General features: G+C 38.5%; 1 protein-coding gene across 1 annotated transcript in view; it reads left to right on the top strand.

The window, feature by feature from the left end:
* MYT1L (myelin transcription factor 1-like) overlaps nucleotides 1–8733 on the top strand; it is a 123715-nt gene extending 114982 nt beyond the window's left edge. Inside the window, exons 17-18 of the mRNA XM_009694589.1 lie at nucleotides 6768–6859; nucleotides 8615–8733. Of these exons, the coding sequence (XP_009692891.1) occupies nucleotides 6768–6859; nucleotides 8615–8733 (211 nt within the window). The remainder of the gene's footprint in view (nucleotides 1–6767; nucleotides 6860–8614) is intronic.
* The last annotated feature ends 4157 nt before the right edge of the window (nucleotides 8734–12890 follow it).

Raw genomic sequence — 12890 nt, forward strand, 5'->3', positions numbered from 1 at the left:
AGAGCAACTTTGGCAGTGCTCTTACTGATCCAGCATTTCAAGATTCATTAATCCTTTTCTTGGTGTATATTTATGCCCCAGGGGGATTCCTTTCAAATTGAGTCTGCTCTCAGAGCCTTTTCTCTCAGCTTGGCCACGTTTACAGTTCTACATAATTTCTGTTTTTGTTTTTCTTACCTGATGCTTGTTTTATTCTTTTGTTATGAGGGATAGGCATAATTAAGCTATAACACTATTTTACCTTTTAAATCTCCAATAAAAACCAAATACCCTCTCGTCTTCCAGGTATCATGACCATTCACTTGATATTGATGTCCATTTGGTGCTTGACTGACCAGATTTTAATGCTAGTTTAACCCTCCCACTCTAAAATAAGAAAGTAGTTGTTTCCTGAAGATTTTTCTGAAACAATGATCAGATATCATTAAACTAAATTTGAAACGCTTACATTTTGTTTTAATCATAATGGCTATATTTCTTTTATGGCCACTTGGGTAGTGCTTTAATTTTTCTTAGTTCTGGAATTAATGCAAAGATTTATTTAAACAGACTAAATTCTCAGCTACTTTCCTCAGCAGCTTTGGAAAGCAACTTGGATTAGGAGCTGCCATTTTCCACATTACATCAAGCTTTTAGTCTTTTTGACTTAGATTTCCCTCCTGATTGAAAAGTTAAGTGGAAGTTCTTCATCACCAACATTCAGGTGTGAGTTGTAAATGCCGTCCCCTGCCCACCCCTCCCCCCCCCCCCAAAAAAAAAAAAAAGAAGTATTAGCCAGGGAACAAGACCTAAAAAGGGCTGCATTAATGGGAATTATTCTTTTCCAGTGAAAAACTCTGAAATTGAGCTGAACAGATGATTCTTTCCAACACCACACAAAGGCAGTCGGGGTTGTGCGGCTGGTGGGGAGGAGAAGAGATTCTTCTGTGGGTCACAGCAATCGCCATGCAAACAAAACTAGCTTGTTTGCAAAACCTCTCCCCGGGACTCCCTTTACTTCACAGCTCAGTAAGAAGCTGGGGAAAAGCCAATCATGCTTGAATGTAAATAAAAATGAGTGCTGGGCTAGGGAGGGTTCCTTTTATCTCTGCTGGAGTTGTACATGGAGCATTTCATCCTTTAAGGTGTGTAGCAGAATTTACTCTTGGGAATAAGGAAATCACTAAAGCTGATACCCTTCATACCCTTCAACACAGAAAAAAAGGAGTGGGTCATAGATTTAATATTAAACCAAGGAAACGGCTACTTTGATCACCAAGTTTGATCTCTTAACTTGAACTTCAAACATTACCAAATAGCTCAGGAGCTTACTCATAAAAGTAAGGTTTCACCCAATAACAAAATAAAACAGTAGTTTTCACTGTGATCTGTATTTCCCTGAATTTCAAAAGGATTTACATCTGGGGCTTGTTTTGGATTTATCTCTAGTTAAAAGAGGTCCCTTGAATGTGACTTTTTCCTTTCTCTAGTCTATAGACAATGTTATTTTTAATAAACAGGAAAAGTGTTTCTTCTTCTTAACTTTTCAAAAAATCACTGTGGTAGTGAATCTATAAACATCTTACAGTGTTTATAAACTTAGCCCTCAGGATGCTTTTTGGGTACTCCAGGTTGAGGCTCTGGTTTCTTTACATCCTGTTCTTTCTTTCTTTGTAAACGTCAGTGCTTCACACACCAAATATAAAAGTTGCATTTTATTTGACCTTTGTCTCCTCCTTTTCCACATCTATACTTCTCTGTTTGGAAAATGTTTTCTTCACTTGACAAGCCAAGTAAATTCGTTCAGCTTCAAGAGGGGCCAGACTGCATCCATCTGCTGAGGCAAAAAATGTATTTAACAGAGCACAGCTGGAACCCAGATATCTAAAATCAGTCACCCAGACAATTGCTCCACTTGATCAATGATCCTCCACTCTGACAGCCTCTCTTGTTTGCATCTCTGAAGATAGTGCAATTACCTTCTTGAAGCAGTTCAGGATTTTAGCCCACATTTATTTGGTTTTAAACTAAATTTCTTGGTAAGTGTGCAGTAAACACTAGCTAGATGTCCCTTTCAAACTTTCTTCCCCACTAATTTTCCTTTTATTTCGGGACCATTTTCTCCTTACTTTCTAAATCTACTGAATACATGCCAAGGCATGGGTTGCACTAATGTAACCACAGTCCTAAACAAGAAAGAAAATTCATTCTTCACATTGGGTTTAACTCTAACAGATGTGATTACCATATACTCTTTATCCTCATTTGTGCGTGTAGTCTTTCTGCATCCCTTCTAGATGACTGGGTTTCCATTAGTCACTACCCTTCAGGGCAGTTAAGGTAAGATGTAGGTGCACATATGGATGGACCTTATTTTGTAGAGTTTATACAGCTACTAGCACTTTACCTCTGCATGCTTCCATTTATAAAGTCTTCCTGTAAAAACAAGCCTGATTAATGCAGGTTGAACTTGCATGGCGTAAAACCCAGCCACCCCTTCTACCCATCAGTCCTGCAGGTGTATAGCGTGTAGAAATGTCTGTTGCATGGACAGTGCCATGCTCTGCAAAGCAAAGCTGCATGGTAGGTCCCAGCCATGCACCTCTCCATTTAGCACCCATGCCCAACAAAAGCACGTTTCCGATAGAAGTGATGTGTTATGATGTCAGAAGTTACCACTGAGACCTTCTCAAATTTTAGCACGTGCCTTACAAGAGGTTTGCAGGATCTGACCCTAGATCAGTTTAATCTAACAGTTTAATTCATTTTTCATAGTATTTTTTAAATTATGGCAGAGGTTGGCTTTCAAGGATGATGTGCCAGACCTACTTTTCTCTCTCAAATTGGAGATTAAGCCCGACAGTAGAAATTCAGCGAGGGCCACGACACATTGCATCTCAAGGAGACAAGGTGCCGATGATCAGCTGGGTGGTGATCCCTTGTCTCTGCAGCAGCAGCTCGCAGCTCCTGCTCAATCAGGAACTTGGAGGGAGCCAGGAGCTGGGTATTGGTGCTTCTCACAGCCCCACCAAAATGCTGTAGCTTCATGTTTAAAGCTTATCTTGCTTAAAGCACTGAAATGGCTTCCACTTGTACTCTTTTGTTTGCCAATCATGGGAAGACAAATAAAACCTCAAGATATTTAAGACAAATAAATCATACCTACTCCTGTTTGTCTTCTATCTCCTCCTACCCCCCGGTCTTCTAGAAACCTTGAGTCACTCCCATTCTCACTGGGAGCTCAGTTCTAGCTTTTTGGTTAACTTTACACCTCGGTGAGGTTCAGCCTATGTACAACAGCCCACTTCTCATGCGATTCTGTTTTTCATCTTACCTTCCCATGTGTCCTGCCCTCCTTTGGTTGTTCTCAACTTAGAGAAGTAAACATAGTCAAGAAGGTGGAAGGGAAGAGGTAGAATTTCCTTGCAGGGTAGAAGTATATCCTAAAAGTCCCAGTTTACTTTTTTAATTATTTCAATATTTTTAGGTAGCTTACTTAAGAACAAGAGATGATGCACATTGCTATCTTTGTCTTATTCATTTCTGAAGAATTTAGCCAAGTTCAATAAACTGCAGTAGAACTCAATCCTCTAATTTAGGTAAAGTCCCAATTTACTTTTTTAATTATTTCAAGTATTTTTAGGTAGCTTACTTAAGAACAGAGCTGGGCAGGGATGATGCACATTGCTATCTTTGTCTTATTCATTTCTGAAGAATTTAGCCAAGTTCAATAAACTGCAGTAGAACTCAATCCTCTAATTTAGGTTACTGACTTAGTGTCTGCTTCATTGAAATTGGAAGTGCCCGGCTCACAAAGCTGAGCTAATCCACTTACAATGAAATACACAATTAATGGAGAGACAGATTTGCCGGTAAAGCCCTGCAGAGGAAGTTGATGGCATGGTTTGGCTTTGGCATCTTCCCCTGTGTTGCATTTGGTACCTCTGGGAGTTTTGAATGTGCTCTTTAATAGCGTAAAGCCACAGGACAAGTGAGGACCTTCTGAGGACAGACATACAAGAAGCTAAAGGTAGTCATAGCAGTGCATGATGCCTGTGTTAAAGGCACAGGTGTAAGGGTCAGGAAAGCAAAAAGAGGAAGCTTGTGATTTGGGCATGCAGTTGCATGGAAAGAAAGTCCTTTAGGTCGAAGCCCTCCTCTGTCTGTGCATATTGTACTAGGTCACCAGTGGGTAAGAACAAAACCAGTCTGGCTACAGGATGTGGAAGCCTTCTGCATCCTTGCTAGTAGACCCCAAAATAGGCAGCTCTTTGCCTTTCCCTTCACTAACCCATGACTCAGCTGGGTGCCTCCGGGAGAAGGCAGATAATCCATGGAACAGCTCTCCAACAATTCCTGCAGCAAGGATAGAGCGCAGGACCCAGCTCTTTCTGTTTCCAGTTTAGGCAGAGGACGTCTGGTGCCAGTACGCCTGAACTGCTGCAGAGGTGTAAGTGACCTTGCAATAGGTATCTCTGCAATGGAGACAGCATGGGCCAGGGGGGCAGTTGCTTTTAGGCAGCTAGAATGTGGCCACCCTATTTTGTAGAGTAGGAGAGCTTAGTAGTGCAAATAGGGGACATTGTACCTGGGGCCTCCGGGCGAGAGCGTGATTTGGAGCACACTGAATATACTAGTAGAGAGGTGACCTTTCGGACAAGCTGAGAAGGTATCTACAGGTTTAGGCAGTCCTGAAAACTAGGTGCACATAACCGTGGCCTGGGAATAAGATTGGGTTTTTTGGCACCAAAATTTGGATGTAGGCACGCTGAATCTCACAGTAGATTTCTAATACTTGTGACCATACCGGGTTTTTGTTTCATTATTCTTTTGCACTTTCAGGTGCACAGTTCTAGTAACGAGGTTTCTTGTTGGACTGTTTAGGGTTTGAATGACCTACTTATGGGCTGTTTGAGGAATAATTTTATTTTGAGGGATTCCCTAGGTTGTCATCAGTCAAGACTTTTAGAGAGGAAAAGCCTGCAGACCAACACGAGAGTAACCTAACACAGTTGTTATAATGCCCAGTGATGCTAACTCCTAAGAAAGAGTGAGGACAAAATATGAGGAAATTCATTAAATCAACTGAAAGGATACAAAAATTAAGTCAATTAAATGATGCAGAAACTTTGCATAAACTGTTGTCTTTCATTCCTTTTCCTGTGCCAACCATTTTTTCCGAAAACGGCTAATCCTCTCCCCCTTAATCTTCCTCAAGGCTCCCTTTGACACTGCAAGAGGACAGTTGTTTACCATCACACAGTGAGTCTCCATAGCAGAGCTTGGAACAATAATCTGGCATCCTTCCACCTAGGCTACAGGGAAAAGCTACTAGATCACGCTATTTCTTGATTCTAATAGTATTGTTTTATTATATATCTTCTCAGTAACACAGCTGTATAAGATATTGAACACTGATTCTTTTGGGAAAAAAAGGAAAATTTTTTTTAGACATTTTTCTGGGAAAGGTTTCCTTTTTTGAATGGCTGAACTTGATAATAGTAGCCCAGGCTTTTCAGAGAAGTATTTTCAATAATTAAACATTATACTTAAATTAGAGGACTGACTTTAGTAGGAAGTTGGGTCTTTACTTAAATAAACGCTTTTAATCAAAGATACCACATTCCTCAGAAACTTGTTCCACATTACAGAGAGATTATTTGACCACTAGCTTTGAATTTGATTTGCACAATGAAAAATTACAAAAAAAAAAAAGTCTTCCTTTGGGTCTGAAGAGCGAATATAAATGTGACTGTGAGCAATGAGAAGTACATGATGTGACTCAGTTTCAATGGCTATGAAACCTTAAATGTTGCTGCAATAGCGAATTGTTTAGCAAGTTTCTAAATTCCCTCCACTGCTAAAGCTTGCTCAGAATAACCGTATAGTTTTCCATCATTAAATTAGATTGATTATGTATTTTCTCTTACCTGTGATAGCACAAGTACATTAAAGATGTGATTTTGAAAAGGGGGATAGTTTGGTATATACAATTATTTATAAAATAGTAAGCACTATCTGGTCATTATTTTTATTTTTACAGTAATACCTGCTAAGATTGTATTTGCTGTCAAACTGTTTTGTATGATGTAATTAAAAAACTTAGTATTTTGGCAACATGGGAGACAAGAGATAACTGAGTCTGCATTCGTAAGTGTAACAAATACCTGTTATAAGAGATATATATCCCTCATCAAGGCAAGGTCATTTTTATGGGAATGACTTTTCTTGGGCTTCAACAAAGAGCCAGCACATAGTTACTGTGGTTTTAAGAAACAATATAGGAAAGGGCAATTTAGCCAGCTTGGTAGGGGATATTCACAAAGAAAAGCATGGTTTATAAGAGTTGGTCCTTTGAATATGAGAGGTAGCTCATGTCCCCTTCTCTCAGCATTCAGTTCCATGTTTGAACATATGAATTAAAAAGAGTGCAAGTTCAGAGCGGGGACATGTAAATTCAAAGTGGAGTATTAACACAGTAACTGTTTTTAAAATAAAACTTTTTAATAAGAGCATTGCATCTTTAGAAAATTGGACTGTTGTTCCCAGGCTTATAGTTTTACAAGATATATCTGACTTTTATATTAGCTGTCTATGCAAAAAGAATGTGGAAGAAGAATAAAACCATGAAATAACTACTGGTAAGTCTTTTTTTTTTCAGACTAACACACTCTTTAACTAGGCAATGAAGATAAACTTTGTCTCTGATACTGTTTTTATTACAGGTTTGGATTACAGAATTATTTTCAATGACCTATCAAAATTAACAAGCTCCTTACTGTTCACAGTTTATCAGGATGCCCCAGAGCTACTTCAGCAATGAAGAAAGCAAAGCTGTCTGGAGAACAAATGCTAACAATAAAGCAGCGGGCCAGTAATGGTAAATTTTTAATCATTACCTTTTTAAATATTATTTATTTGTAAACTAAAGTTATCATTTGTCTGTTGGCTTTTTTTCCTACTTGTGTAAATCTTCTTTGTGTAAATGCTGAATTCACTGTCAGTAGAAGTGAAACTGAGTTTTATGCTGTGGAAATCTGAGCCAGCAGTGGAGTGGTCAGACTGGTCTGAGTTATGTCTGCATAAAGCTAAATCACTGAAATAGTTCAAAGTAAAATATACCATTATAATTTTCTGGTTCACATCTCATTCATCAAAGGTGGATAGTCGGTCTTACATTGTTGCAGGATTCAGAAGAGGAAAAGGGTTGATTTCCAGAGTGTCAAGTCCTCATGAGCTCACTTGAATTCATTTGGAGCTGTGGCTGTGTAACCTCTGGCAGATGTAGATGGCCTTGTGCTATTTCATCTCCAATAATCTGCAATCCTTCTTGGGAACCTTGAGTTGCAGGGAAGATGATGAATGTACCTTGGATGAAAGTCAGGATAGTAGCCTGATAGTTGAAGTGCAATGAAAGCAAAATGTAGATGCTTCAGTTCAAATCAGTAATGCAGAAAAGGCTTGTCTGGGAGGTGCGCAAGTCCTGAGTTTTCTTGGAGAACGTTATGTAGTCACTTGGGCTGTGTCTGTGCATGCCTTCTTAATCATTGGTGTTGCCTGTGTTTGAGAGCCACAAAGCATTTCAACCCAATGCAGGAGGCATTTCAACCCACCTTGCCAGCACAGCTGGAGGAAGCACTGGCTGTCTTTGTTCAATAGCTAGTAATCAGGGAGTGGAAGATCTGGATGTAATTTTCCCTACAGGCTGAGAAGTATTGAAAACTGTATCTGCCGTGCCCAGGACGAATGCCTTAAGGAGTGGTAAATGGATATCTTGGGTACTTAGGGGGACACACGGCATCCTTCCTATTAGAGTTAGGCACTGTGGGAAAAGGTATGCAAGAGTCATACCCCAGTTTCCCTAGCTTTAGGAGTTCAGACTTTGACTTGAGAGAAAACAGGTCTTTCTCTTCCCAGAACTATTTTATGCTTTGTTATAGTAATTAGAAGGATAAATAAATAAAACCTTTACAATTTGTTCCTGTCTGAATCCTTAAAAATGCAGGTACCTTTAAAATTCTGTTCTCTAAAGGTTTATGCCATAAAAACTCAGAAATCACTTCCATTTTGCAAATTATTCTGTATATCATTATTTAATAACACCCTTTTGAACCATGAAATTATTAAAAGCAACAGCAAAATCACTGTACATCAACAAGATTTCACTGTGTTGGGAAAAAAAAATCTTCTGAAATAGTTACAAATTATTTTGACGGTGCTGTAATATGAAGAGATTAGAATGTTAAGACATTTTCTTTTCCTTCAGAAGATCTATAAGTGGACACAGTCTTTCAAATAAGTTACATATGACAGTGGAGCAGAATTTGTTGCTGCAGGTGCATTTCTTATAATACAAAGTTAAATCAGTACATACAAAGAAAAAGGTGGGTCTTATTGATCCTCCGAGCATTTTCAACACTTGCTGGAAAATTACTGTGATTTTTAAAAGAAAAGTAGTGGAAAATACATTGTTTTAACTTCAAAAGAAAAATTGGAAGAACGCTTCCTTTTTCTTTTTTACTTTAATACTTTTACTTGAAATAAATTTATTTTCAAATATGGAAATAATTAATTCACTGAACTCTGATTTAAAGCTTAATTATTTCAACACCTCTTTTATTTTTATATCACACAGGTATAGAAAATGATGAAGAAATTAAACAGTTAGATGAAGAAATCAAAGAACTAAATGAATCCAACTCCCAGATGGAAGCTGATATGATTAAACTCAGAACTCAGGTAACAGTTTTATGAAGCCCTAAATTCAGCTGCTTTTTCTACATGACTGATTAAAAGAAATATAGGAAATATATTGTTCCCTTTTATGTTTCTTATATATTAAGATTTCTCTCTGTGATTTGCCATTTATAAAATCAGAAAACAATATCCATCATGCAATTTCCACATCAGTTACCAGCACTAGAAAAAAAAAAAGCTTAGCAAAAATATAGTCTTCAAGATAATGGCAAAAGCATGACCTGTCATGGTCAGCTCTGTATTTCCCCTTGATAAGGCTATGCCTTTCTAATAGCAGTTACAATATTGTGTGACATCATGGTCATTAACAAAAGTTACAAGGTGAAGGAGTCCAGATGAATAACACGGCTTTCGCCAGGTCTGTCTTACAGAGGAAATTTAGATAGGGAAGTGAATACCTGTTACGCTTCACTTCATCATGTAGTACACTAAGTGCAGCCCTTGACAGCAGTAGTGGTTCCACAGATCCAGCTTAATTCCTTTTAGGTTCCACATAAATCTGTTGGGAAAAAAAAAAGGAAAACCTAACATTAGACTAATATTTAAAACCTCATTATTCAGCAGTACTAAAACTGGATGGAAAAAGCAAAGGAAGGAAATTAATTTAATTCCTTCCCTGGCATTTTCCAGTGTCCAACATAGCTTCTGTGCTTTTTTCTTCACATGATTTGAGCACAGACACCAACAGTGAGATTTAGCACGGTTCTCACCTTTTATCAGCCTTTAGACCCATGATCATAATCATCCAACTGATTTTGATGGAAACAGAGTAAACCATTCCTTCTTACTTCTTTGTCTGCTGCTTGTGGCGAAGAGCGCCACGTCCATTGCCCTCCTCCTCCTCTTGTATACTTATAAATAGAAGGCAGGGTCTGCCTCTTCAACTTGGTTTTTCTTTGACTTCTAAACCATAGCCAAATTGATATTGAAACCTCACTTCTATTTTATGCTTGTATTCAGGGTTCTGTTGTCATTATCCGGCCTTTATAGGATTCGATTTATGTTTTACACAGTTTTCGGATGTGACCAAATATAAGTGCAGGGTAATGAGGACAAAATGGACAAGAATGTAAAGCAAGAAGAATAATCAATGGCAGGAAAATTATATGTATTTCTGTGGGAGGAATTTGGTCCTGAGTTTTGAATCTGGCAGCTTCCAATCTGCCTTATGTTTTCTTTTGCTTAATACAACACTGTAGGGGCTATTCACATACTGACTGGTTTAGCTGAGATTTTAAAATATGTGAAGCAGTTTGGCCATTATGTGTACATTAGGTAAATGCTCCAGTTGTCAATAACTTCCTGCATTTGTAATGATGAATTAAAAAAACAATAAAGCCATGATAACGCTATCACAGGCATAAAACATATATTGAGTGTCAAAGATTTAGCTAGGAATTTCACATCAAGTTTTGATCTGAAATGAGTACAGAAGCCATACTTCAGTGGTCTCCATTCCATCTTTCATGTCTCAGACTCGTGCCATTGCATATTCTTAGAAATCAGATTAGGCACTACCTGGGACCACTGCATATTCTTAGTAAAAAAACCTCAGCTGATGATTTTACCATCAAGTCGAAAGGCTGCTTTTCATGCCTTGATGCAGCAGATTTAGAAAAAGGGTAGAATGACTGGCAATGACACATACTGTCATTAAAATAATTAATAGGATTCTAGAAAATAGCTACAAGAGACATTAAAATGTTATTTTCTCCACCAGTCTTCTTCCCTTCCTTCTTCTCAGCTGTTCCTAAGCCAATCCTGACAGATGCTTGTCTAACCTGTGCTGTACTTCCTACACTAGAGATTCCACAGTCTCCGGGCAGTTTGGTCTAATACTTACCTGTTCTTACCCAGCTAGCTGCTGATGCCTAGCAGAAAATCCCAGCCAAGTCAAACTTCACAAAAATTCAGAGGCTTCAGTTTTGAATTCATATGCTCTCCTGAAGATAAGCAATTTACATTTCTAACATGTAGAGAGTTACATCGTAGTCATTATCAATCTATTAAGAGGATCAAAGTCAACAGTCCCTTTTATTTGCCACAGTAAAATTATACTGAACATAACAAAATTTTTGCTGATAAACCTTTAGAAAATCATTGTGCAACCTAGGTTTCAGTAAGACTTCACAGGTGGGGAATACGCAATGGGAAAATAGCGGAAGTGCTCTGAACACCAGAAGTAGCAGCAGCCTTGTTTGATGTGGAATTGCATCCTATATGATTGTAAGTGCCAGCAAAAGTTTTTCCTACAACAGGAACTTCCCTTCCATGTAGAATCTTTTATATTTAACAAGGCGAAAAGTCATGCTGCAGCCTTTTTCTTAGTTGGAGCATTTGTAAGACTGTCCTTTAATCAGCTGCATTTTTGCTTAAGACTTTGAAGAAAGTATTTTTAATCTAAGATCTTCTAGCAAATTTGTTCAAATTTAACATGCAAGTCCAAAAGTATGAGAGTGGCAGAAACACATAAAGGTGAGAGGGGGAAAGAAAAATCTGCGAATAACTGTGTGTCTTGTACAAGCAACAGTTTATCCTGTTTTTCGGAATAGATACAACAGAACATTCATTCATTTTAGGGTAAAATGTGGGGAGGGAAATTCCAGCCTTTAAGCAAGGGAATACAGTAATTAAGTATGCCAGTTATCTTAAGATACTTACAGATGAGTACTAAATGAAATTGTGAGACACGCTGATCAGCTGCCCCGGTATTTGCTGATAGTCAGCATCTCACATGAAAAAAGAAAAAAGATCTATTCAAGTAGCAGTGCTCAGCTAGCGAGAAAATCTATAAAATGTCAGCTCCTACTTAAGGTAGTGTGAGGCAGCTGCAGGGTGCCATACTGAGCTGGGCCTTCATTGACATCAGACTCTTCACTTTGGTCTGTAATATAAAAAACAGTTTTTAGGGTAAATATTGGAGCGTGACTGACTCTAGCAAGCACCTATGAAAGATGTTTGCATTTGCATTTGCATACAGCCTTGCTCTCCAATATAAACAAGCTGAATGCTGGTGAGTTTCCAGTTTCAAAGCTGAAGAAAGTATTTTACCTACTATAGTATGTTGTGGAAATAGCTCAGAATTAATTGATTGTGACAAAACCAAGGCCCTGCATTACTGACAGCTTGGATTAACTACTATATAAACACCTGCAGTCAAAGTGAGAGATGCTTGAAGATCATTTTATGTAGCCACATCGCTTGTCAAAGTTACTTCTATCAACTAATGGGCTGTATTTCCATAAGCACACTGAAACTTTAGGTCCAGAATAAAGCTTGAGACATCTAATTACCTGACTGTGCCAACAATTTCCTAAAATTTACCCACCCGTGGTCAAGTTAATATTCACTTAAGAACCTTTTCCCCTTCTGCCTGCTACTGCAGCACAAACTTCCAACCTTCCCATTAGCATTTAAATTGTATCAGTTCTTCCCACAGTTCACGGTCTATGCCAATGTAGAAATGGACAAAGCTCCTTTTGAGAATTCATAACGTTGTGTTCTTTGGAATTTTTTCCACTTCTCTGGCATCTTTTTTTGCCCTCTTGTCAATGCCTATTTTAACTTACACAACACACACAAAAGCACAGCGTACACTTTGTAATAGATGTTAACGGTTGTCATCCAATGTGGAAAGTAAGGACAGGTCTACAGAGGAAAGTGTAGACAGATAGGAGTGAGCTCTGCGTGTGCTCTCGACAAGTTGGACATAAGCCAGTGCTCATCTGAAATCCTTATAGCTTCATTAGCACAGTGCTCTGCGCAAGCTCGGGTAAGTTTCCTCTCAGCAATGCTTTTTAGCTCAAGCAGGGCACTACGCAAGGGCAGAGCTAACTTGTGTCTGGTCACCTGGGAACACAGGCAGAGCGTACTCTCAGTTGTCTTCACCTACGTGTAGCCATGCCCCAGAGACCCACTGTCCTGCCTACGTGCAAGTTTTCTTCAGTTCCTTCAGTTTCGGAAGTCATTTTAGTATTAGACAAGTTTCCGAATTTGTACATACATCGCAATAACGTGCAGTTGCTCAGCTTTCAAAAGCAGCCCTGTGAATTTGCATAGAATCAAATTATACTTACAAAGAGCTAAACACTGGCAGCAAGGAGCTATGCATGCTTAACGAAGAAAATATATCTATATATCTATATATCTATATA

This window comes from Cariama cristata, unplaced genomic scaffold (assembly GCF_000690535.1).
Source record: "Cariama cristata isolate BGI_N322 unplaced genomic scaffold, ASM69053v1 scaffold7412, whole genome shotgun sequence".
In the NCBI taxonomy this organism is placed as follows: Eukaryota; Metazoa; Chordata; class Aves; order Cariamiformes; family Cariamidae; genus Cariama; species Cariama cristata.